This window comes from Maylandia zebra, linkage group LG3, assembly GCF_041146795.1.
Source record: "Maylandia zebra isolate NMK-2024a linkage group LG3, Mzebra_GT3a, whole genome shotgun sequence".
Classification (NCBI taxonomy): domain Eukaryota; kingdom Metazoa; phylum Chordata; class Actinopteri; order Cichliformes; family Cichlidae; genus Maylandia; species Maylandia zebra.
In genome coordinates this window covers 26656818-26682851 of record NC_135169.1, presented here as the reverse complement: position 1 = coordinate 26682851, position 26034 = coordinate 26656818, and the positions used below count along the sequence as shown (strand labels likewise).

At 39.6% G+C, this 26034-nt stretch overlaps 1 protein-coding gene across 1 annotated transcript in view; it reads left to right on the top strand.

Moving 5' to 3' along the window:
* Positions 1 to 26034, top strand: part of LOC143416697 (uncharacterized) — a 30178-nt gene that overhangs the window by 2259 nt on the left and 1885 nt on the right. Inside the window, exons 2-30 of the mRNA XM_076882175.1 lie at positions 2591 to 2908; positions 4584 to 4895; positions 4998 to 5333; positions 5457 to 5768; positions 9219 to 9548; positions 9634 to 9957; positions 10076 to 10387; positions 10481 to 10816; positions 10941 to 11252; positions 11992 to 12306; positions 12407 to 12730; positions 12843 to 13154; positions 13248 to 13583; positions 13707 to 14018; positions 14757 to 15086; positions 16757 to 17080; positions 17202 to 17513; positions 17607 to 17951; positions 18076 to 18138; positions 20049 to 20363; positions 20465 to 20788; positions 20901 to 21212; positions 21306 to 21656; positions 22003 to 22092; positions 22832 to 23146; positions 23357 to 23680; positions 23801 to 24112; positions 24206 to 24535; positions 24660 to 24971. Coding sequence (XP_076738290.1) covers positions 2591 to 2908; positions 4584 to 4895; positions 4998 to 5333; positions 5457 to 5768; positions 9219 to 9548; positions 9634 to 9957; positions 10076 to 10387; positions 10481 to 10816; positions 10941 to 11252; positions 11992 to 12306; positions 12407 to 12730; positions 12843 to 13154; positions 13248 to 13583; positions 13707 to 14018; positions 14757 to 15086; positions 16757 to 17080; positions 17202 to 17513; positions 17607 to 17951; positions 18076 to 18138; positions 20049 to 20363; positions 20465 to 20788; positions 20901 to 21212; positions 21306 to 21656; positions 22003 to 22092; positions 22832 to 23146; positions 23357 to 23680; positions 23801 to 24112; positions 24206 to 24535; positions 24660 to 24971 — 8850 coding nt within the window. The remainder of the gene's footprint in view (positions 1 to 2590; positions 2909 to 4583; positions 4896 to 4997; positions 5334 to 5456; positions 5769 to 9218; positions 9549 to 9633; positions 9958 to 10075; positions 10388 to 10480; positions 10817 to 10940; positions 11253 to 11991; positions 12307 to 12406; positions 12731 to 12842; positions 13155 to 13247; positions 13584 to 13706; positions 14019 to 14756; positions 15087 to 16756; positions 17081 to 17201; positions 17514 to 17606; positions 17952 to 18075; positions 18139 to 20048; positions 20364 to 20464; positions 20789 to 20900; positions 21213 to 21305; positions 21657 to 22002; positions 22093 to 22831; positions 23147 to 23356; positions 23681 to 23800; positions 24113 to 24205; positions 24536 to 24659; positions 24972 to 26034) is intronic.

Sequence of the window (26034 nt, the reverse complement as noted above, 5' to 3'; positions counted from 1 at the left end):
GTATATGTATGATTTCTATACATTTTATATCAGATAAAAACTTTGGTTGTAAGATTCAGATAAGTATTTATTAAAACTTAGATATTTTAAATGAGAATAAGAAAGCCCCTACCTGGCCCCCTGGCCAAACTTTGCTAGACCCCGCCCCTGCACAGTTACCAGCTGTCAGCTACATAGAAAAGGATCCTGGGGTTATTTGTCTCTCAGAAACTGTTCATAACTTCCCTTCAACTCATCCATGTCACCTAAAAGCTAAACCTGTTTCTTCATCACCTGTTCAGCTCTGATGATCCAGTAAGGACATCTCCTGGTTTCATCTTCATGTTTCCCTCTCACCACATAACCAAACCGACATCATGACCAGCAGCTTTTACAGCTGTGGCTCCAACAAACATCAGCTGATACTAGAAATTAATATTAAATATATTCTAACAACAGTTGATCAAGCTTAAACATGCTGCTGTTGTTTAGCGCGACATCTGCTGGTTTCCTCCTTCTGGTGCAAAGTGGGCGATAAACAAACAAGAGAGAAAAGCTGATCATTGATCAGTTTCATGATTGAGGTAGAAACAGGAGAGAGAGGAGAGAGAATTAGAGGAGAAGAGGCAGCTGCAGCGTAAAGACAGAATAACTCCAGCTTTGTGTCTTTTTCCATTCTAGCTGAAGTACGGTACAATCTTTGTTCGTTTTCACCTCAATAAGAAATGCGTAATATTTTCTCTGAATACAGGACAATTTCGTTTTTTACGGGACGGTTGGCAACTCTACTAACTAACCTTATGAATAAAATAAAGTTCACTATCAGTAACATCATAGCACCCACCCAGCTGTATAGAAACTCAGTCATGCTAGCTAGTACGCAGTACATGTTACTGTAACTGACTGTAAAAAGTCAGCACAACGAAAATAAACTCCACCTAAACTTGGTGTTTAGCCGTTCCTCTTCAGCTTTGTCTTATGTCTTTCACTCTTTTCTTCCTTAGCCATTTCAAATGTGAGACTCAGAGCGTCTTCTCAACTCCATTCGCACACAATGGTGTTGCAGGTGATCCTCTCAGCCTGTGATAGAGAACGCATGCTTCCATCTGCAATAGTATTTGTACATTCTGCTGAACCCTTTGAAATTTAGGGCAGCGTTGTTATCTGTTCACTTGGTGTTGACTCTTAACGTTGATGCTTTTGCTCTGAAGCTGCCCTTTGTTTTCAGGGAGAGATTGACCGTCTTTGAAGCTTCTTTTCAGAATAATATATACAGGAAGGTGAAGCTGTGAATTTTCAGCCAAAACATGGCCTCGTTGTGGTTCCAATTATTATATCTATCATTATGTTCTGGCTGATGTGCTCGTGGAGGGGGTTGATCCAGGTCCATAGTCACCTGTATTAACACACTAAGAGATTTATTTAATATTTCATCCCTCGTTATTTGACACTTTTGAAACACATTTCTCTTTGTTGCTTATTTAAATATTTTTCCAATTCATCCTGTTCTGCTTCAGCTTTTGTGCATAATCCATAATAATCACCCCCCCCCCCCCCCCCCTTTTTTTTTTTTGGTTTTGACTCTCTGTTTTAGGCACTTTTCCCCTGCAGTCACACAGACTGCTTCTCCTAGCTCCTCCTTGGTTCCAAAATTCTCTTGCTCTGCACTATTGTAGTGCTCACACACTATTGTAGAGTGCATCTCACTCTGCACACAAACACACGGTTTTAGACGCAAGTTTCAACTTTAAGCCTAATATACTAACCCAAAATTGACCCACACAGTCTCTAGGCACTATAATGAGCTATCTCAGCTCGGAATTCAACCAACAAAAGAACTCGGGCCCACTTTCATACAGGCTGATTTCAATCGAGAATCTACCCCCCAAGGACACGTAGTCTAATGCCTTTATTTTTCAGGGCTGTGTCCACTTAATACTACACTATATGGTTATATGGCATTTTAGTTAATCCAAAGCATAGAATTGAGGTACTTCAAATAATTTAATCTCAACAGTATTCAAGAGTTTAATCAGTTATTAAATAATATATTATTAAGTACAATTGTTTGTGCTGGGTGGTGAGAAAAATTATGAGTGCCAAATTCCTATCAGATATGACAGGGTAGCAGTTTAAAATTAAATGGAGTTTGTCGGATTTTGATTTTTTGTGAAAAATATTTTAATTCAAGAATTATGAAAAAAAGACTTTAATGTTAAGTTTCACATATTTTCTTTCTCACAAGTGCAAAACATCTGCTCTAAACTGGGTTTGTCTTTTTCCACTTTTCAGGTTGTCACGCACAGCTGCCGGGTGAGCAAAAAAAAAGCATTTTGTTACAATTTACAAAATCATCAAGTTTCATGTTTGATTGTTTTTTTTTTTTACATATTTGATAACAAGACAGAAATGCCACCATCAGTTACATTTTCTAATACAGCCCGTGACTTAGTGTGCTATCTTCTAAATTTAACCTTTTTTGGTGCTACGGTGTAATTTTAGTTTCCTTAAAAAATAATGAGTTCAGAAAGTTAAAAAAAAGATAAAAAGAAAACAGTTGCTATAGCCTACTGTATGTAATTCTTAGGTTTTTTATGGTTTGCTTTTTCAGGTGCATCCACCATCAGATTAACTGGATCTGGATCGAGCCGATGCTCTGGCAGAGTTGAAATCTTTTACAATAACACCTGGGGAACAGTTTCTGATTATAACTGGGACTTAAAGGATGCTCAGGTGGTTTGCAGACAGTTAGACTGTGGGTCAGCACTGGAAGTTCCTCAATCAGCTCAATTTGGTGCAGGAACTGGACAGATTTGGCTTGGTGATGTAACCTGTTCAGGAAATGAAAGTTCTCTAACTGAATGTCAACACACTGGATGGGGAAACTACGACAACTACTATGGACATTCTTATGACGTTGGTGTCATCTGTTCAGGTGACAAAACCTTTTTATATGGAACATACTGCATAGGGGTGGGTTGTTAAAAACCAAAGAAATATAAACTTTTTAAAATTATGCCAAAGTGCAAAACGTTCAGCTGTGTCTCTAATAAACCTCTTTAAAATTCCTCTGCTTCACTTCAGCAGCATCAGGTAATGTTCATATGTTTATTTGTGGTATTCTTCCGTTTTTGACCTACTGCAGAGTATTTTTAGGGGTTAACTGCTATCAAAAGCCAGGACAAATCCCCATCGTGCTTTTCTGTGTTTTAGCCGCAGTCACTTTGACACAAAAGCATCTTGTCATGGTGAGCTGTGTGACAGGCAGAGGTTGGACCGACGCAAAGGACTCAGAGATGGAATATTTAACTTAAAGGCGGCAGTTTTTATTCACTGGCAGAGAACAAACTTAGAAATACAATACACAAGCACAAGAAATAAAAACTAAATTCAAACTAGGAAGGATGATCAAAACTGGGAGTTCATGACGTGGAATGAGATAACCTGACTGTCATGGTTGGGTGTGTGGCAGGCAGGCAAGCAGGAATGGTGGATCCAAAATGCAGGACTCAGACACAGAAGTACAACTTAAAGCGCAGCTTTATTGCTGGGAAAACCTCTTACTAAACTAAACTCACCAAAAGACAAACAAAAACGCTGGTGGACTAAAACACTGTAGCAGAAATACTGAGCTGGAGACAAAACACTGGCAACACGGCGGCAAAACACACAGTTTGTTGAGGGTACAACACAACACTGACTCAGAGAAACACAGGGTTTAAATACACTGGGAAGTAACGAGGGGAATGAGACACAGAAGGAGAGCACAGCTGGGGGAAATCAGAACTGACGAGACAAGGAAGCGTAAACTGAACACATTCAGATAAGACACGGACCTTCAAAGTAAAACAGGAAGTATGACACAGAGACGCGAACTTGACACGGTGGAGACAGTAACTAAGCAACACAGAGACATAACCAGTAAGGCAGAGGACTCGATGAACCAAAAGACACAGAGGGAAACTCAAACATGCAGACACAGACTTACACAGAACAGAGGGGGCACAGAGAGACATGAAGGGCAAGGGATCAAAACTAGAAACCCTAGAATAAATCACACACAAGTACATAAATACAAAAATCACAAAGAACTAAAAACGCTGGGTCAGGAGACCCAGGACTCTGACACTGACAAAACATGATGACTGAGGAAAGACAGCGGGCTGGGAAAAACACAGGGCTGGTGTAATCAGAGTATCAGAGATAGGAGGGAATCATAGCTGGGATAACAGAACCATAAATCCTAATAATAATCTGAACTGTCAGTTCACCAATAAACACAAAGCACTGGTTCCGCGACCCAGTACCATGACACATCTGCTGTGATGTTTACACCTCTGACGAAGTTTCATGCGTGTCAGCTTTATTTTTATACATAGATATAAAAATATGGTTATGTACTGATAAATGATCATGATAATTATAATATTTCTGACTATATGAGTCAAAATTGAATCGAATCGGTATCGAATGAATTGTAGAAATCAATTGTAATACCAAGCCCTAATACTGCATGTCACTGTGTTTTTGACTGTTATGTATCTATATTTTCTTTAAGGGATGTATATTGAAATATAGTTTGTGTTATATCTTTGACATACAAGGTGTGATCAGATTAATTGGATCTGGATCGACTCGATGTTCTGGTAGGGTTGAAGTTTATCACAGTAACAGCTGGGGAACAGTCTGTGATGATGGCTGGGACTTAAATGATGCTGAGGTGGTTTGCAGACAGATAAACTGTGGGTCGCCACTGGAAGTTCCTGAATCAGCTCACTTTGGTGCAGGAGCTGGACAGATTTGGCTCGGTGATGTGAGCTGTTCAGGAAATGAAAGTTCTCTAACTGAGTGTCAACACAGTGGATTTGGATCAAACAGATGTGAACATGGTCAGGATGCTGCTGTCATCTGTTCAGGTGAGAAAACTGAAACACAATATTGCAAGTAAGCCTTTTTTGTTTGTGTACTGCATTTTTGAAGAATACATTAATGTATTTTTCATGTTCTTTGCATTTTAGATCTGATTAGGTTAGCTGGATCTGGATCGAGCCGATGTTCTGGCAGAGTTGAAATCTTTCACAATAACGTCTGGGGAACTGTCTCTGATTATAACTGGGACCTAAATGATGCTGAGGTGATTTGCAGACAGATAAACTGTGGGTCGGCACTACAAGCTCCTCGATCAGCTTATTTTGGTGCAGGAACTGGACAGATTTGGCTCAGTGGTGTGAGCTGTTCAGGAAATGAAAGTTCTCTAACTGAATGTCAACACTCTGGATGGGGAAACTCCTACTACTACTACTACTACTACTACTACGATAGACATTATTATGATGCTGGTGTCATCTGTTCAGGTGACATCACTTTTTGACATGGAACATACTGCATGTTAATGTATTTTGTGTGATATGTATCTTTGTTTTCTTTAAGGGACATATATTAAAACATCGTTTGTGTCACGTGTTTTTCATTAAAAGGTCCAATCAGATTAACTGGATCTGGATCAAGTCAATGTTCGGGGAGAGTTGAGGTTTACCACAATAACAGCTGGGGAACAGTCTGTGATGATGGCTGGGACTTAAATGATGCTGGGGTGGTTTGCAGACAGTTAAACTGTGGGTCGGCACTGGAAGTTCCTCAATCAGCTCACTTTGGTGCAGGAACTGGACAGATCTGGCTTGATAATGTGACCTGTTCAGGAAGTGAAAGTTCTCTAACTGAGTGTCAACACAGTGGATTTGGATCAAACAGATGTGAACATGGTCAGGATGCTGCTGTCATCTGTTCAGGTGAGATATTCTTTTGATCATCTGATGAATGTTAAACACTGTAAAAACAACCTTTTTTTTAGACTTCCGTCTTCCACTTATTAGTGTGTTTTATAATGAAATTCAGTGTGAAAAGTCAAAGTCATATGTGCAATACCCAAACTTGAGTATTTGAGCGGTAAAATGTTTGCATCTTTCTCTATAAACGCGGCTCAGATCCAGAGAGCTATACATTACTTGTTAATAACTTACAAGATTACAGATTTCATTTTAAATACCTTAAAGGAACATTTTAATAGTTTCAAACGAACATTTATGAGCGGGACATGGACCATATTTTCAGAGGGAAAGTCAGGCCTGACATCTGTGTGTGTGTGTGTTTAAGGGAGACCATTATGGGCTCAAAATGTGGTCATAAATATTTTGTACTTGTAAAAAAGATTTGTGTGTGCGTAAAAAAGATTTGTGTATGTGTAAAAAAGATTTGTGTGTGTGTAAAAAAGATTTGTGTGTGCGTAAAAAAGATTTGTGTGTGGACTTAGAAATAAAACCCCTGCAAGTTACAAGTACGAATTTTGACACTATTTTTCTTCCTTTCATCTGATTGGTCAATGTCATGTCAATTACAAATGTAACAATCCAATCAGAGAACAGATGGGTTTGGCTGTCGAGGGGCGCTTTTTTTGAACTGCTGGTCTTTGAAGGGAATAAATGCCCTTTTACATGCCAACCCAGCGTTTTCCTTCATCACCACGAAGGAAAACAGTCTGTGGTCGTCCGAGTTTGGTGATTTTTGTGTCACAGGTCTACGTGTTTAATACAGGGACTTCCACAGCCTTTTCAACAGCGCTGCGGACCGCGGGGTGGGGGCGGGCAGTGATTTGGAAATGACAGTCTTCATTACAAAGCTTTCTTCGTTATGAATTAGCATACATTTTTTTATTGAACATTTGAAAAACCAGCAAAAAAAACCAAACTCTTGTAGAGGACATAAAGTCAGAGATAGAAAAGACAAGGAGCAGGTGCTTCTAGTACAGGTAGAGCTGCTGAAAAAACCCACAGAGCCCAGCAGCCAGCGCAACAAATTCTGGATCTTTTGCTTTTAGTTAGCAGTTAGCATTAGCAGCACATCCTGCGTCCGATATGAAAGGACTTTTATGCTGCGCACTGTGACTCACAGCAATGGTCCTGGGTCAGCCCTGACTTTGTGTTAAACTAATCCTAAAGTAATAATGGTATTTCTAACCACTGATATACCACAACTTTTTCCTTTCAACAGCTACTGAAAGTTAGGGGACCTAGCTGCTATCGGATATTTATATAGCGATCCTCCAGCTTCAAACTGTATCACCCTTCAAGGACCTGCAGTTCAAAAAAGCGCCCCTCCGACAGCCAAACCCATCTGTTCTCTGATTGGATTGTTACATTTGTGATTGACATGACATTGACCAATCAGATGAAAGGAAGAAAAATAGGGTCAAAATCCGCACTTGTAACTTGCAGGGGTTTTTTTTCAAAGTCCACACACAAATCTTTTTTACGCACACACAAATTCTTTTTACACATACAAATCTTTTTTACGCACACACAAATCTTTTTTACACATACAAATCTTTTTTACACATGACCACATTTTGAGCCCATAGGACCATACTGTAACACTGTTGTGTTTCAAATACTCCAAGATCAAAAGGTATGTCACCCAAATTTGATGCAAAAGAGCTCAACGATTTGGACCAGTAGGTTCGGCTACGTACTGGAGAGGCGAACTGAATGAGACTCAGACAACCGCGAGTTTTGAAAAGTTACCGGAGTTGTATTTTTCTTTTCATTTAGAAACAACAGAACATTATGATAAACATACAAAACATTTACAAATGAAATTATTCCCTTTCGGTACCAGTACTCTCTTAATAATACCTTTTGGCAAAATCACAGTAATCACTCGATGAGAAAGAAATCTTACCTGGGTGCACCCTTTCTAGAAGTACAGTTCACATCCAACAATGAACCACAATTTCAATCATCAGCATATAAATGTTAACACTTACTTGTATTTTCACAGATTTCGTTACAACAGTTAATCAGATGGAGGGTTATTTCCAACCGCTCACACTCACTTTTGTTCACATTTATGGAATGTACAGAGTCCGTGAACCCAAGTCCTTATAACAACCCACCCGCGAGTCCAGAGGGATGTATGTGAAGAAGGGGGACTACTAGTACAAAATGGCGTGGTGTGTTTCTGTCTTGTTGCATCTGGCCTACCACACTCTGATGTGCAGGACAGAACAAAGTCAATTGGTCCTTCAACGGGGTTGGCTCGCCATCAATTTCAGGATCCGTTGGAATGCACCAGGAAGATACAAACCAAAGAAACAAAAAACAAAACCAAACAACAACAAAAAAAACCTGACCTGTCAACGACAGTGTCATGGGACATATTAAGTTCCTCATAAAATCACAATTCACACATTCGCTTCAACTACTGGGTTTCAGTAAATTGAACAAAGTTTCCTACAGAACACTCCTAAATAATTATCATTAAACACTGGAACATTTTACTTGCAAGGCATTCATGAAACACAGATAAATAATGAACAAGTAAAACACTTTGCTCACCGATCTCAGAATTAGAAAGACGGAGCAGCGCGAGATGGCGCACGACCGATGAAATGGCGTCGTCTCTAACTCCCGACCTTTCTCGACTAAGCAATGTAAAAAGAACCAGCTAATACTCGTCTTAGCAATATACAAACAATAAAATAGTTTTAGTAAACGGTGAGTGCTAACTCTCTGCCTATATTACTCTCTTTCATACCTTGTCTCAATAATTCGCCGTGTCTCGTTTCCTCACTAGCTTGCTCATGGAAGGTTCGCGAGCGAAAGAGAGAGAAGAGAAAAATCTGTGTCCTCCTAGGCAGGGGCGGCAGGCGGAACCTGTACCACGTTTCAGCAGCTCATTGGCCTAGAGTAACACGTGTCTAAACCAGAACAGTTAACTCCTTAACTGCTGCACCTATGGTTTATTCATTATAAATGAAGTGTGCTGCTTAGATTAATGATTCTCTTCTCATTCTGGCATATTTTATCTAAGCCATACTCAAATGAGGGTTACAATACCACTGAAAGATTTGATAAAGTCTGCAACTTGAAGTTTTCTTAGTTCTTTTCAGGTCTTGTAATTGAAACAATTCAAACAAAGTCTCCTGCTTCAACTTTCTTAATGTGGATGTTCTGCAGTCCTCACAAACTCTGTCGTAATACAAATTTGGGAGCTGAATGTCTTTGTAGGTCAGGAGTGAATCCATTGGACTTTTTATAGACTGTTTTATTAGGGTTCAAGCTGTGTGGACTGACAGTATTACACTTTTCAGCTTACCGTTCTGCTATAACTTGGAATCTATGGCTGGAAACTAAAAGAATTCTAAGTTTGGTCCGCTTCACATCATCTCTGTGTTTTGTTTTCAGCTGTGTCCATCATTTTAACTGGATCTGGATCAACTCGATGTTCTGGAAGAGTTGAAGTTTATCACAATAACAGCTGGGGAACAGTCTGTGATGATGGCTGGGACTTAAATGATGCTCAGGTGGTTTGCAGACAGTTAAACTGTGGGTCGGCACTGGAAGTTCCTCAATCAGCTCACTTTGGTGCAGGAACTGGACAGATCTGGCTTGATAATGTGACCTGTTCAGGAAATGAAAGTTCTCTAACTGAGTGTCAACACAGTGGATTTGGATCAAACAGATGTGAACATGGTCAGGATGCTGCTGTCATCTGTTCAGGTGAGAAAACTGTCAGTTAGTCCGTTCATTTGTGTCTTCCATTAAGTCTTTTTTGATGTAAGGGTTTATTATAATGTTTTTCATGTTCTTTCCCTTTTAGATCTGATTAGATTAGCTGGTTCTGGATCATCTCGATGCTCTGGCAGAGTTGAAGTTTATCATGATAATGTCTGGGGAACAGTTTCTGATAATAACTGGATCTTAAACGATGCTGAGGTGGTTTGCAGAGAGATAAACTGTGGGTCTGCACTAGAAGCTACTCCATCATCTAAATTTGGTCCAGGAACTGGACAGGTCTGGCTCAGTGGTGTGAGCTGTTCAGGAAATGAAAGTTCTGTAACTGAATGTCAACACACTGGATGGGGAAAGTACTACAACTACTACAACAGTTTACATTCTGATGATGTTGGTGTCATTTGTTCAGGTGACATGACTTCTTGATATGAATAATCTGCATGCTTATGTTTTCTACAGTCATGCATCTGTATTTTCTTTAAGATATGTATTAAAATATAGTTTGTGTTATGTCTTTTACATAAAAGGTGTGATCAGATTAACTGGATCTGGATCGACTCGATGTTCTGGTAGGGTTGAAGTTTATCACAGTAACAGCTGGGGAACAGTCTGTGATGATGGCTGGGACTTAAATGATGCTGAGGTGGTTTGCAGACAGATAAACTGTGGGACTGCACTGGAAGTTCCTGAATCAGCTCACTTTGGTGCAGGAACTGGACAGATTTGGCTCGGTGATGTGAGCTGTTCAGGAAATGAAAGTTCTCTAACTGAGTGTCAGCACAGTGGATTTGGATCAAACAGATGTGAACATGGTCAGGATGCTGCTGTCATCTGTTCAGGTGTGAAAACTGCTGGATCAACATGATATTGCAAGATAGTCTTTTTTGAGGTAAGGCTGTATTTAAATGTTTTTCATGTTCTTTGCCTTTTAGATCTGATCAGGTTAGCCGGTTCTGGATCGAGCCGATGTTCTGGCAGAGTTGAAATCTTTCACAATAACGTCTGGGGAACAGTCTCTGATTACAACTGGGACCTAAATGATGCTGAGGTGGTTTGCAGACAGTTAAACTGTGGGTCTGCACTACAAGCTCCTCGAACAGCTTACTTTGGTGCAGGAACTGGACAGATTTGGCTCAGTGGTGTGAGCTGTTCAGGAAATGAAAGTTCTGTAACTGAATGTCAACACTCAGGATGGGGAAACTCCTACTACTACTACTACTACTACTACTACTATAGACATTATTATGATGCTGGTGTCATCTGTTCAGGTGACATCACTTTTTGACATGGAACATACTGCATGTTAATGTATTTTTGTGTGATATGTATCTTTGTTTTCTTTAAGGGACATATATTAAAACATCGTTTGTGTCACGTGTTTTTCATTAAAAGGTCCAATCAGATTAACTGGATCTGGATCAAGTCAATGTTCTGGGAGAGTTGAAGTTTACCACAGTAACAGCTGGGGAACAGTCTGTGATGATGGCTGGGACTTAAATGATGCTGGGGTGGTTTGCAGACAGTTAAACTGTGGGTCGGCACTGGAAGTTCCTCAATCAGCTCACTTTGGTGCAGGAACTGGACAGATTTGGCTTGACAATGTGACCTGTTCAGGAAATGAAAGTTCTCTAACTGAGTGTCAGCACAGTGGATTTGGATTAAACAGATGTGAACATGGTCAGGATGCTGCTGTCATCTGTTCAGGTGAGATATTCTTTTGATCATCTGATGAATGTTAAACACTGTAAAAATAACTTTTTTTTAGAATTACATCTTCCACTTATTAGCGTGTTTTATAATGAAATTCACTGTGAACCGTCAAAGTCATCTGTGCAAGAACCACACTGTAGAATATTTGAGTGGTAAAATGTTTGCATCTTTCTCTTTAAACGCAGCTCAGATCCAGAGAGCTATACATTACCTTTCAAAGACCTTATAAGATTAGAGATTTCATTTTAAATACCTTACAGGAACATTTTAATAGTTTCAAACGAACATTTATGAGCAGGACATGGAAGATAATTTCAGAGAGGGAAAGTCAGGCCTGACATCTGTATGTGCGTGTAAGTGTGTGTGTGTTTAAGGGAGACCATACCCCTGAAAGATTTGATAAAGTCTGCAACTTGAAGTTTTCTTAGTTCTTTTCAGGTCTTGTAATTGAAACAATTCAAACAAAGTCTCCTGCTTCAACTTTCTTAATGTGGATGTTCTGCAGTCCTCACAAACTCTGTCGTAATACAAATTTTGGAGCTGAATGTCTTTGTAGGTCAGGAGTGAATCCATTGGACTTTTTATAGACTGTTTTATTAGGGTTCAAGCTGTGTGGATTGACAGTATTACACCTTTCAGTTTACCGTTCTGCTATAACTTGGAATCTGTGGCTGGAAACTGAAAGTATTCTTGGTTTGGTGCTCTTCATATCTTCTCTGTGTTTTATTTTCAGCTGTGTCCATCATTTTAACTGGATCTGGATCGAGCCGATGTTCTGGAAGAGTTGAAGTTTATCACAATAACAGCTGGGGGACAGTCTGTGATGATGGCTGGGACTTAAATGATGCTCAGGTGGTTTGCAGACAGTTAAACTGTGGTTCGGCACTGGAAGTTCCTCAATCAGCTCACTTTGGTGCAGGAACTGGACAGATCTGGCTTGACAATGTGACCTGTTCAGGAAATGAAAGTTCTCTAACTGAGTGTCAACACAGTGGATTTGGATCAAACACATGTGAACATGGTCAGGATGCTGCTGTCATCTGTTCAGGTGAGAAAACTGTCAGTTAGTCCGTTCATTTGTGTCTTCCATTAAGTCTTTTTTGATGTAAGGGTCTATTAAAATGTTTTTCATGTTCTTTCCCTTTTAGATCTGATTAGATTAGCTGTTTCTGGATCATCTCGATGCTCTGGCAGAGTTGAAGTTTATCATGATAATGTCTGGGGAACAGTTTCTGATAATAACTGGGACTTAAACGATGCTGAGGTGGTTTGCAGAGAGATAAACTGTGGGTCTGCACTAGAAGCTACTCCATCATCTAAATTTGGTCCAGGAACTGGACAGGTCTGGCTCAGTGGTGTGAGCTGTTCAGGAAATGAAAGTTCTGTAACTGAATGTCAACACTCTGGATGGGGAAACTTCTACAACAACTACTACAGTTTACATTCTGATGATGTTGGTGTCATGTGTTCAGGTGATAACACTTTTTGATATGAAAAAAACTGCATGTTTTGAGTGTTATGCATCTGTATTTTCTTTAAGATATGTATTGAAATGTAGTTTGTGTTATGTCTTTTACATAAAAGGTGTGATCAGATTAACTGGATCTGGATCGACTCGATGTTCTGGTAGGGTTGAAGTTTATCACAATAACAGCTGGGGAACAGTCTGTGATGATGGCTGGGACTTAAATGATGCTGAGGTGGTTTGCAGACAGATAAACTGTGGGACTGCACTGGAAGTTCCTCGATCAGCTCACTTTGGTGCAGGAACTGGACAGATTTGGCTCGGTGACGTGAGCTGTTCAGGAAATGAAAGTTCTCTAACTGAGTGTCAACACAGTGGATTTGGACCAAACAGATGTGAACATGGTCAGGATGCTGCTGTCATCTGTTCAGGTGTGAAAACTGCTGGATCAACATGATATTGCAAGATAGTTACTTTTGAGGTAAGGCTGTATTTAAATGTTTTTCATGTTCTTTGCCTTTTAGATCTGATCAGGTTAGCCGGTTCTGGATCGAGCCGATGTTCTGGCAGAGTTGAAATCTTTCACAATAACGTCTGGGGAACTGTCTCTGATTATAACTGGGACCTAAATGATGCTGAGGTGGTTTGCAGACAGTTAAACTGTGGGTCTGCACTACAAGCTCCTCGAACAGCTTACTTTGGTGCAGGAACTGGACAGATTTGGCTCAGTGGTGTGAGCTGTTCAGGAAATGAAAGTTCTCTAACTGAATGTCAACACTCAGGATGGGGAAACTCCTACTACAACTACTACTACTACTACTACTATAGACATTATTATGATGCTGGTGTCATCTGTTCAGGTGACATCACTTTTTGACATGGAACATACTGCATGTTAATGTATTTTTGTGTGACACAGAAGATGTTTTCTTTAAGGGACATATATTAAAACATATTTTGTGTCACGTGTTTTTCATTAAAAGGTCCAATCAGATTAACTGGATCTGGATCAAGTCAATGTTCTGGGAGAGTTGAAGTTTATCACAGTAACAGCTGGGGAACAGTCTGTGATGATGGCTGGGACTTAAATGATGCTGGGGTGGTTTGCAGACAGTTAAACTGTGGGTCGGCACTGGAAGTTCCTCAATCAGCTCACTTTGGTGCAGGAACTGGACAGATTTGGCTCGGTAATGTGACCTGTTCAGGAAATGAAAGTTCTCTAACTGAGTGTCAACACAGTGGATTTGGATCAAACAGATGTGAACATGGTCAGGATGCTGCTGTCATCTGTTCAGGTGAGATATTCTTTTGATCATCTGATGAATGTTAATCACTGTAAAAATAACTTTCTTTTAGACTTCTATCTTCCACTTATTAGTGTGTTTCATAATGAAATTCAGTGTGAACAGTTAAAGTCATCTGTGCAAGAACCACACTGTAGAATATTTGAGTGGTAAAATGTTTGCATCTTTCTCTTTAAACGCAGCTCAGATCCAGAGAGCTATACATTACTTTTCAAATAACTTATAAGATTAGAGATTTCATTTTAAATACCTTAAAGGAACATTTTAATAGTTTCAAATGAACATTTATGAGCAGGACATGGAAGATAATTTCAGAGAGGGAAAGTCAGCCTGACATCTGTATGTGCGTGTAAGTGTGTGTGTGTTTAAGGGAGACCATACCCCTGAAAGATTTGATAAAGTCTGCAACTTGAAGTTTTCTTAGTTCTTTTCAGGTCTTGTAATTGAAACAATTCAAACAAAGTCTCCTGCTTCAACTTTCTTAATGTGGATGTTCTGCAGTCCTCACAAACTCTGTCATAATACAAATTTTGGAGCTGAATGTCTTTGTAGGTCAGGAGTGAATCCATTGGACTTTTTATAGACTGTTTTATTAGGGTTCAAGCTGTGTGGACTGACAGTATTACACCTTTGAGTTTACCGTTCTGCTATAACTTGGAATCTATGGCTGGAAACTGAAAGTATTCTATTTTTGGTCCGCTTCATATCATCTCTGTGTTTTGTTTTCAGCTGTGTCCATCATTTTAACTGGATCTGGATCGACTCGATGTTCTGGAAGAGTTGAAGTTTATCACAATAACAGCTGGGGAACAGTCTGTGATGATGGCTGGGACTTAAATGATGCTCAGGTGGTTTGCAGACAGTTAAACTGTGGGTCGGCACGGGACGTTCCTCAATCAGCTCACTTTGGTGCAGGAACTGGACAGATCTGGCTTGATAATGTGAGCTGTTCAGGAAATGAAAGTTCTCTAACTGAGTGTCAACACAGTGGATTTGGATCAAACACATGTGAACATGGTCAGGATGCTGCTGTCATCTGTTCAGGTGAGAAAACTGTCAGTTATTCAATTCATTTGTGTCTTCCATTAAGTCTTTTTTGATGTAAGGTAGAGCTGGGCGATATAAGATTTTTTCATATCACGATATGTTTTTTTCATTTCAGGCGATAACGATATATATCACGATATAAGCCAAATAACTATATTTGTAAGATTTAAATGTGCCGTTGCTCACAAGTAAAATGTGAAATAATCAGCAGCTTGTTTTTATTTAAATATTTATTTCCCATAATAAGTTCATCAGGGTAGATGTACTTAAGGAACATGAGACTTTTTCAGATAAATAAAGGCAAATATTGCAAACTACACAAAAGGCAGCCGCTAAAGCGTTTAAGTTTCAAAATAGAACAAATGAAACAGACTAAATTGTCAATTCCACTTAGAAACAAAATATTAATTCTAAAAATAAATCTTAGTTTGTTTTACAGAAGAACAGACAAAACTGACTAACTTTTGTCAATATCAAATAAACTGAGAACTAAAAGGAAATTCTCAATCTCTCCTTGTTGTATAGCTTAGCTTTTCAAACAGTTTTAACAGTTACTTTAGTCTGACAAAAGCCGAATGACGAATTAGCGCTTCCAGTCAGAGACTGAGGCTACGTCCACACGTACACGGGTATTTTTGAAAACGGAGATTTTCCGTTTTCGTTTTAAAAAATAATCCTGTCCACACATAAAGGCAGAAATGAAGGAAAACGCTGCTATGAACATGCCAAAGCAGCAGGTGGAGCTAGATTCCTAACCGTGCAGAAATGTTGGCCAATCAGAAGTCTAGAAGCCTCGGTGGGAAAAAGTAAACAAAGCTGGGGCATAGAAGCAGAACCGAGTCGTATGTGTGGATGGACAGTAACTGTGTGTATATGTAAGCATTTAAACACTGCAGAGAGTAGAATTAACAGTATTGTAGAAATTCATTTCACCGAAACAATAACGCACAGTGTGACGTCAAAAAATGCGCACACCTTTGACGCTGCGTTTTCTCCATTTTTCTAGTCCACACATAAATGAAAAAACTGAGTTTTTAAAAATCTTCGTTTTCAGTGTCCAAAAACGCTGTTTACGTGTGGACGAAAGGTGCAAACACATAGAAAAATCTGCGTTTTCAAAAATACCTGGGTACGTGTGGACATAGCGCATGCACCAGTTTATTGTATTTCCAGACTTGCTTTCGGCACAATTTACAGTGCACGCTACTCTGTTTTTTGTCAGACTTGAAATAGCCGAAACACCTTCACACTACGGAACTTCTATGGCTCTTCCGTTCGACAGTCTCTCCGGCATTGGAACCATCATCTGTTTTCTCTTCGGTCACGCTCGGTTGATTTTTCTAGTCGGCACACTCATTTCCTCCATTACACGCTGGCTCCATTACCCGCTGGCTGCTTCCCAAACAAACACACATGTGCGGCTTGGCACTTGTGCTGTACGTAACAAGTCACGCAACGTGACGCTGCGGCTGTGATTGGTTCGGCTCTGCGCTACTTAATTTGGATTGGCTGACCTTTTTTTTTTTTTTTTTTTTAAGAGGACAAGAGCGGCGAGGTCTATCGCGATAGTTTAATTTTTCTATCGAGAAAAAGTTATATCGCGATACACATCGTTATCGTTCTATCGCCCAGCTGTAATGTAAGGATTTATTATAATGTTTTTCATATTATTTCCCTTTTAGATCTGATTAGATTAGCTGGTTCTGAATCATCTCGATGCTCTGGCAGAGTTGAAGTTTATCATGACAATGTCTGGGGAACAGTTTCTGATAATAGCTGGGACTTAAATGATGCTGAGGTGGTTTGCAGACAGTTAAACTGTGGGACTGCACTAGAAGCTACTCCATCATCTAAATTTGGTCCAGGAACTGGACAGGTCTGGCTCAGTGGTGTGAGCTGTTCAGGAAATGAAAGTTCTGTAACTGAATGTCAACACACTGGATGGGGAAAGTACTACAACGACTACTACAGTTTACATTCTGATGATGTTGGTGTCATCTGTTCAGGTGATAACACTTTTTGATATGAAAAAAACTGCATGTTAATGTATTTTTGAGTGTTATGCATCTGTATTTTCTTTAAGATATGTATTGAAATATAGTTTGTGTTATGTCTTTTACATAAAAGGTGTGATCAGATTAACTGGATCTGGATCGACTCGATGTTCTGGTAGGGTTGAAGTTTATCACAGTAACAGCTGGGGAACAGTCTGTGATGATGGCTGGGACTTAAATGATGCTGAGGTGGTTTGCAGACAGATAAACTGTGGGTCGGCACTGGAAGTTCCTCAATCAGCTCACTTTGGTGCAGGAACTGGACAGATTTGGCTCGGTGATGTGAGCTGTTCAGGAAATGAAAGTTCTCTAACTGAGTGTCAGCACAGTGGATTTGGATCAAACAGATGTGAACATGGTCAGGATGCTGCTGTCATCTGTTCAGGTGTGAAAACTGCTGGATCAACATGATATTGCAAGATAGTTACTTTTGAGGTAAGGCTGTATTTAAATGTTTTTCATGTTCTTTGCGTTTTAGATCTGATCAGGTTAGCCGGTTCTGGATCGAGCCGATGTTCTGGCAGAGTTGAAATCTTTCACAATAACGTCTGGGGAACAGTCTCTGATTATAACTGGGACCTAAATGATGCTGAGGTGGTTTGCAGACAGTTAAACTGTGGGTCTGCACTACAAGCTCCTCGAACAGCTCACTTTGGTGCAGGAACTGGACAGATTTGGCTCAGTGGTGTGAGCTGTTCAGGAAATGAAAGTTCTCTAACTGAATGTCAACACTCTGGATGGGGAAACTCCTACTACAGCTACTACTACTACTACTACTACTACTACTATAGACATTATTATGATGCTGGTGTCATCTGTTCAGGTGACATCACTTTTTGACATGGAACATACTGCATGTTAATGTATTTTTGTGTGATATGTATCTTTGTTTTCTTTAAGGGACATATATTAAAACATCGTTTGTGTCACGTGTTTTTCATTAAAAGGTCCAATCAGATTAACTGGATCTGGATCAAGTCAATGTTCTGGGAGAGTTGAGGTTTACCACAGTAACAGCTGGGGAACGGTCTGTGATCATGGCTGGGACTTAAATGATGCTGGGGTGGTTTGCAGACAGTTAAACTGTGGGTCGGCACTGGAAGTTCCTCAATCAGCTCACTTTGGTGCAGGAACTGGACATATTTGGCTCGGTGATGTGACCTGTTCAGGAAATGAAAGTTCTCTAACTGAGTGTCAACACAGTGGATTTGGATCAAACAGATGTGAACATGGTCAGGATGCTGCTGTCATCTGTTCAGGTGAGATATTCTTTTGATCATCAGATGAATGTTAATCACTGTAAAAATAACTTTCTTTTAGACTTCTATCTTCCACTTATTAGTGTGTTTCATAATGAAATTCAGTGTGAACAGTTAAAGTCATCTGTGCAAGAACCACACTGTAGAATATTTGAGTGGTAAAATGTTTGCATCTTTCTCTTTAAACGCAGCTCAGATCCAGAGAGCTATACATTACTTTTCAAATAAATTATAAGATTAGAGATTTCATTTTAAATACCTTAAAGGAACATTTTAATAGTTTCAAATGAACATTTATGAGCAGGACATGGAAGATAATTTCAGAGAGGGAAAGTCAGCCTGACATCTGTATGTGCGTGTAAGTGTGTGTGTGTTTAACCCTTTAAGACCTACCATAGAACCAAGTCCGCCAGAGCTTATATTATATTTTTACATGCTGTGGAGCCATTTTTGGGAGCATTTCAAGTTGCTATACATCAATACAACCATTATAGCCCAGATTTTAATAATATGTATTCATTAAGTGCATAGTAATTACATAAATTGCAAAAAAGTGCAATAAACTACAAAAAAATTGAAAATCGTTTTTGCTTTTTTAACATATATTTGTAGTTAGAGAAATTTAAGAGGCTTATCCCTCAAAACTGTAAATACAAAAAAGTTGCACAAAATAGTTTCCCACCACAGGAAATTTATTTTGAGTGTCTTCATAGTTTTATTTTTGAAATACACCAATTTTTATACACTGCAGGAAAAACAAAAATAAATATTATACTGCAAATTTGCAAAAAAGCAGCATATGCATCAAAATAAACTATTTCCAGCAGTGCAATATGAGTCCTAAGCATCCCAGAAACGACACAGAAAGGCATAAAGTCAAAGATAACTTTTAAAAAGACCAGTATATGCCCTGAGGCCCTGATCATAAAAAAGACTACATTTCCGCGAAAATGACATCACTTCCGGTTTCGGGCAGGTAATGGCGGAAATGCAAAAGTTCGCGCTGACGTCTATTCCAACGTAGGAAGTGTTATGAACAGCTGATCGGATTGGCAAAGCGTGTTTCTGGAATATTATGTTTTTGTTCCTGCAAGCGCTTTTTATGCAGTTTTTGCAAAGCTTTATGTGGAAGGAAACCGTGACCTAGGACAAGCTGATGGCATAAGATGTAAGTACAACTCCTCCGGTTTCATATGCAAAAAAATTTTTTGCGCTAGCTTACGTGGTTGCAGTGCTACTGGGATTTAAAAATAGTTACGCAAAACAGAGCGTGTCCACTCCGATCGGCTCTAAAGGGTTAAGGGAGACCATACCCCTAAAAGATTTGATAAAGTCTGCAACTTGAAGTTTTCTTAGTTCTTTTCAGGTCTTGTAATTGAAGCAATCCAAACAAAGTCTCCTGCTTAAACTTTCTTAATGTGGATGTTCTGCAGTCCTCACAAACTCTGTCATAATACAAATTTTGGAGCTGAATGTCTTTGTAGGTCAGGAGTGAATCCATTGGACTTTTTATAGACTGTTTTATTAGGGTTCAAGCTGTGTGGACTGACAGTATTACACCTTTCAGTTTACCGTTCTGCTATAACTTGGAATCTGTGGCTGGAAACTGAAAGAATTCTATTTTTGGTCCGCTTCATATCTTCTCTGTGTTTTGTTTTCAGCTGTGTCCATCATTTTAACTGGATCTGGATCGACTCGATGTTCTGGAAGAGTTGAAGTTTATCACAATAACAGCTGGGGGACAGTCTGTGATGATGGCTGGGACTTAAATGATGCTCAGGTGGTTTGCAGACAGTTAAACTGTGGGTCGGCACTGGAAGTTCCTCAATCAGCTCACTTTGGTGCAGGAACTGGACAGATTTGGCTTAACAATGTGACCTGTTCAGGAAATGAAAGTTCTCTAACTGAGTGTCAACACAGTGGATTTGGATCAAACACATGTGAACATGGTCAGGATGCTTCTGTCATCTGTTCAGGTGAGAAGACTGTCAGTTAGTCTGTTCATTTGTGTCTTCCATTAAGTCTTTTTTGATGTAAGAATTTATTATAATATTTTTGCATGTTCTTTCCCTTTTAGATCTGATTAGATTAGCTGTTTCTGGATCATCTCGATGCTCTGGCAGAGTTGAAGTTTATCATGATAATGTCTGGGGAACAGTTTCTGATAATAACTGGGACTTAAACGATGCTGAGGTGGTTTGCAGAGAGATAAACTGTGGGTCTGCACTAGAAGCTACTCCATCATCTAAATTTGGTCCAGGAACTGGACAGGTCTGGCTCAGTGGTGTGAGCTGTTCAGGAAATGAAAGTTCTGTAACTGAATGTCAACACTCTGGATGGGGAAAGTACTACAACTACTACAACAGTTTACATTCTGATGATGTTGGTGTCATGTGTTCAGGTGATAACACTTTTTGATATGAAAAAAACTGCATGTTTTGAGTGTTATGCATCTGTATTTTCTTTAAGATATGTATTGAAATGTAGTTTGTGTTATGTCTTTTACATAAAAGGTGTGATCAGATTAACTGGATCTGGATCGACTCGATGTTCTGGTAGGGTTGAAGTTTATCGCAGTAACAGCTGGGGAACAGTCTGTGATGATGGCTGGGACTTAAATGATGCTGAGGTGGTTTGCAGACAGATCAACTGTGGGACGGCACTGGAAGTTCCTCGATCAGCTCATTTTGGTGCAGGAGCTGGACAGATTTGGCTCGGTGATGTGAGCTGTTCAGGAAATGAAAGTTCTCTAACTGAGTGTCAGCACAGTGGATTTGGATCAAACAGATGTGAACATGGTCAGGATGCTGCTGTCATCTGTTCAGGTGTGAAAACTGCTGGATAAAGGTAATATTGCAAGATAGTATTTTTTGATGTAAGGGTGTATTAAAATGTTTTTCATGTTCTTTCCCTTTTAGATCTGATTAGATTAGCTGGTTCTGGATCATCTCGATGTTCTGGCAGAGTTGAAATCTTTCACAATAACGTCTGGGGAACAGTCTCTGATTATAACTGGGACCTAAATGATGCTGAGGTGGTTTGCAGACAGTTAAACTGTGGGTCTGCACTACAAGCTCCTCGAACAGCTTACTTTGGTGCAGGAACTGGACAGGTCTGGCTCAGTGGTGTGAGCTGTTCAGGAAATGAAAGTTCTCTAACTGAATGTCAACACTCTGGATGGGGAAACTCCTACTACAACTACTACTACTACTACTACTACGACTACAACTACTATAGACATTATTATGATGCTGGTGTCATCTGTTCAGGTGACATCAGTTTTTGACATGGAACATACTGCATGTTAATGTATTTTTGTGTGATATGTATCTTTGTTTTCTTTAAGGGACATATATTAAAACATCGTTTGTGTCACGTGTTTTTCATTAAAAGGTCCAATCAGATTAACTGGATCTGGATCAAGTCAATGTTCTGGGAGAGTTGAGGTTTACCACAGTAACAGCTGGGGAACAGTCTGTGATGATGGCTGGGACTTAAATGATGCTGGGGTGGTTTGCAGACAGTTAAACTGTGGGTCGGCACTGGAAGTTCCTCAATCAGCTCACTTTGGTGCAGGAACTGGACAGATCTGGCTTGACAATGTGACCTGTTCAGGAAATGAAAGTTCTCTAACTGACTGTCAACACAGTGGATTTGGATCAAATGGATGTGAACATGGTCAGGATGCTGCTGTCATCTGTTCAGGTGAGATATTCTTTTGATCATCAGATGAATGTTAATCACTGTAAAAATAACTTTCTTTTAGACTTCTATCTTCCACTTATTAGTGTGTTTTATAATGAAATTCAGTGTGAACAGTTAAAGTCATCTGTGCAAGAACCACACTGTAGAATATTTGAGTGGTAAAATGTTTGCATCTTTCTCTTTAAATGCAGCTCAGATCCAGAGAGCTATACATTACTTTTTAAATAACTTATAAGATTAGAGATTTCATTTTAAATACCTTAAAGGAACATTTTAATAGTTTCAAATGAACATTTATGAGCAGGACATGGAAGATAATTTCAGAGAGGGAAAGTCAGCCTGACATCTGTATGTGCGTGTAAGTGTGTGTGTGTGTTTAAGGGAGACCATACCCCTGAAGATTTGATAAAGTCTGCAACTTGAAGTTTTCTTAGTTCTTTTCAGGTCTTGTAATTGAAACAATTCAAACAAAGTCTCCTGCTTCAACTTTCTTAATGTGGATGTTCTGCAGTCCTCAAAAAGTCTGTCATAATACAAATTTTGGAGCTGAATGTCTTTGTAGGTCAGGAGTGAATCCATTGGACTTTTTATAGACTGTTTTATTAGGGTTCAAGCTGTGTGGATTGACAGTATTACACCTTTCAGTTTACCGTTCTGCTATAACTTGGAATCTATGGCTGGAAACTTAAAGTATTCTTTGTTTGGTCCCCTTCATATCATCTCTGTGTTTTGTTTTCAGCTGTGTCCATCATTTTAACTGGATCTGGATCGACTCGATGTTCTGGAAGAGTTGAAGTTTATCACAATAACAGCTGGGGAACAGTCTGTGATGATGGCTGGGACTTAAATGATGCTCAGGTGGTTTGCAGACAGTTAAACTGTGGTTCGGCACTGGAAGTTCCTCAATCAGCTCACTTTGGTGCAGGAACTGGACAGATTTATCTTGACAATGTGACCTGTTCAGGAAATGAAAGTTCTCTAACTGAGTGTCAACACAGTGGATTTGGATCAAACACATGTGAACATGGTCAGGATGCTGCTGTCATCTGTTCAGGTGAGAAAACTGTTAGTTAGTCTGTAGCTTGCCTCCACCAGTGGGTGAATGCGGGAGTGATTGAATAGAGGCATTGTAAAGTGCTTTGGGTGCCTTGAAAAGCGCTATATAAATCCAATCCATTATTATTATTATTCATTTGTGTCTTCCATTAAGTCTTTTTTGATGTAAGGATTTATTATAATGTTTTTCATGTTCTTTCCCTTTTAGATCTGATTAGATTAGCTGGTTCTGGATCATCTCGATGCTCTGGCAGAGTTGAAGTTTATCATGATAATGTCTGGGGAACAGTTTCTGATAATAACTGGGACTTAAATGATGCTGAGGTGGTTTGCAGAGAGATAAACTGTGGGTCTGCACTTGAAGCTTCTCCATCATCTAAATTTGGTCCAGGAACTGGACAGGTCTGGCTCAGTGGTGTGAGCTGTTCAGGAAGTGAAAGTTCTGTAACTGAATGTCAACACTCTGGATGGGGAAAGTACTACAACTACTACTACAGTTTACATTCATATGATGTTGGTGTCATCTGTTCAGGTGATAACACTTTTTGATATGAAAAAACTGGATGTTAATGTATTTTTGAGTGTTATGCATCTGTATTTTCTTTAAGATATGTATTGGAATATAGTTTGTGTTATGTCTTTTACATAAAAGGTGTGATCAGATTAACTGGATCTGGATCGACTCGATGTTCTGGCAGAGTTGAAGTTTATCACAGTAACAGCTGGGGAACAGTCTGTGATGATGGCTGGGACTTAAATGATGCTGAGGTGGTTTGCAGACAGATAAACTGTGGGTCGGCACTGGAAGTTCCTCGATCAGCTCACTTTGGTGCAGGAACTGGACAGATTTGGCTCGGTGATGTGAGCTGTTCAGGAAATGAAAGTTCTCTAACTGAGTGTCAGAACAGTGGATTTGGACCAAACAGATGTGAACATGGTCAGGATGCTGCTGTCATCTGTTCAGGTGTGAAAACTGCTGGATCAACATGATATTGCAAGATAGTCATTTTTGAGGTAAGGCTGTATTTAAATGTTTTTCATGTTCTTTGCCTTTTAGATCTGATCAGGTTAGCCGGTTCTGGATCGAGCCGATGTTCTGGCAGAGTTGAAATCTTTCACAATAACGTCTGGGGAACAGTCTCTGATTATAACTGGGACCTAAATGATGCTGAGGTGGTTTGCAGACAGTTAAACTGTGGGTCTGCACTACAAGCTCCTCGAACAGCTTACTTTGGTGCAGGAACTGGACAGGTCTGGCTCAGTGGTGTGAGCTGTTCAGGAAATGAAAGTTCTCTAACTGAATGTCAACACTCAGGATGGGGAAACTCCTACTACAACTACTACTACTACTATAGACATTATTATGATGCTGGTGTCATCTGTTCAGGTGACATCACTTTTTGACATGGAACATACTGCATGTTAATGTATTTTTGTGTGATATGTATCTTTGTTTTCTTTAAGGGACATATATTAAAACATCGTTTGTGTCACGTGTTTTTCATTAAAAGGTCCAATCAGATTAACTGGATCTGGATCAAGTCGATGTTCTGGGAGAGTTGAAGTTTACCACAGTAACAGCTGGGGAACAGTCTGTGATGATGGCTGGGACTTAAATGATGCTCAGGTGGTTTGCAGACAGTTAAACTGTGGGTCGGCACTGGAAGTTCCTCAATCAGCTCACTTTGGTGCAGGAACTGGACAGATTTGGCTTGACAATGTCACCTGTTCAGGAAATGAAAGTTCTCTAACTGAGTGTCAACACAGCGGATTTGGATCAAATGGATGTGAACATGGTCAGGATGCTGCTGTCATCTGTTCAGGTGAGATATTCTTTTGATCATCAGATGAATGTTAATCACTGTAAAAATAACTTTCTTTTAGACTTCTATCTTCCACTTATTAGTGTGTTTCATAATGAAATTCAGTGTGAACAGTTAAAGTCATCTGTGCAAGAACCACACTGTAGAATATTTGAGTGGTAAAATGTTTGCATCTTTCTCTTTAAACGCAGCTCAGATCCAGAGAGCTATACATTACTTTTCAAATAACTTATAAGATTAGAGATTTCATTTAAATACCTTAAAGGAACATTTTAATAGTTTCAAATGAACATTTATGAGCGGGATATGGAAGATATTGTCAGAGAGGGAAAGTCAGCCTGACATCTGCGTGTGTGTGTTCCTGTCTAGCTATCTTTGTGAGCACCAACATCTTCATTCTACTACACTTGTGAGAACCAATAGTCAGTTGTGAGGACACACAAACCGGTCCTCAAAATTAGAAGGCTTTTAAAGGCATTCTTGATGCTCAACATGTGGTTTTAGTGTCAGGGTTACAATGAGGTTATGGTTAGGTTTTGGTTAAGGGCTACGGTTAGGCCAGCAGTCAGCAACCCGTGGCTCCGGAGCCGCATGCGGCTCTTTAGTCTCTATTTTGCGGCTCCGGGTGGTTTGGGAAAATAAATTAGAAGTATTTAGCTGAAGTGTATTTTATTTGTGTTTAGTTCTTTTTTTTAACTTGTAGTTCTAAATTGGGGATTATTGTAATTTTGAAATATAAAAATAAAATTATATCTTATTATTTTTTTCATCGCTCAAAATAAGCGTCACAGTCGCGGAAGCTGGTATACCCGCCGAAATGCTGTGCATTTATCGAGACTTTCGACCCCAGGTAGCCCAATTATGGATCTTCTGATCCTTATAATATCGTTAGGTGTTCTCCACCGTGAACTATGTTAAACACAAACACCGCTCACGCCTCACAGATGACAGCTGACAGTCCTGCGTGAAGATGAAAGTGACTTCATACAGCCCCGATTTGCAGAGTTTCGGGACCATAAGTCTTATTGTATACATATAGTATCACAGCAGACCCGACGATGTT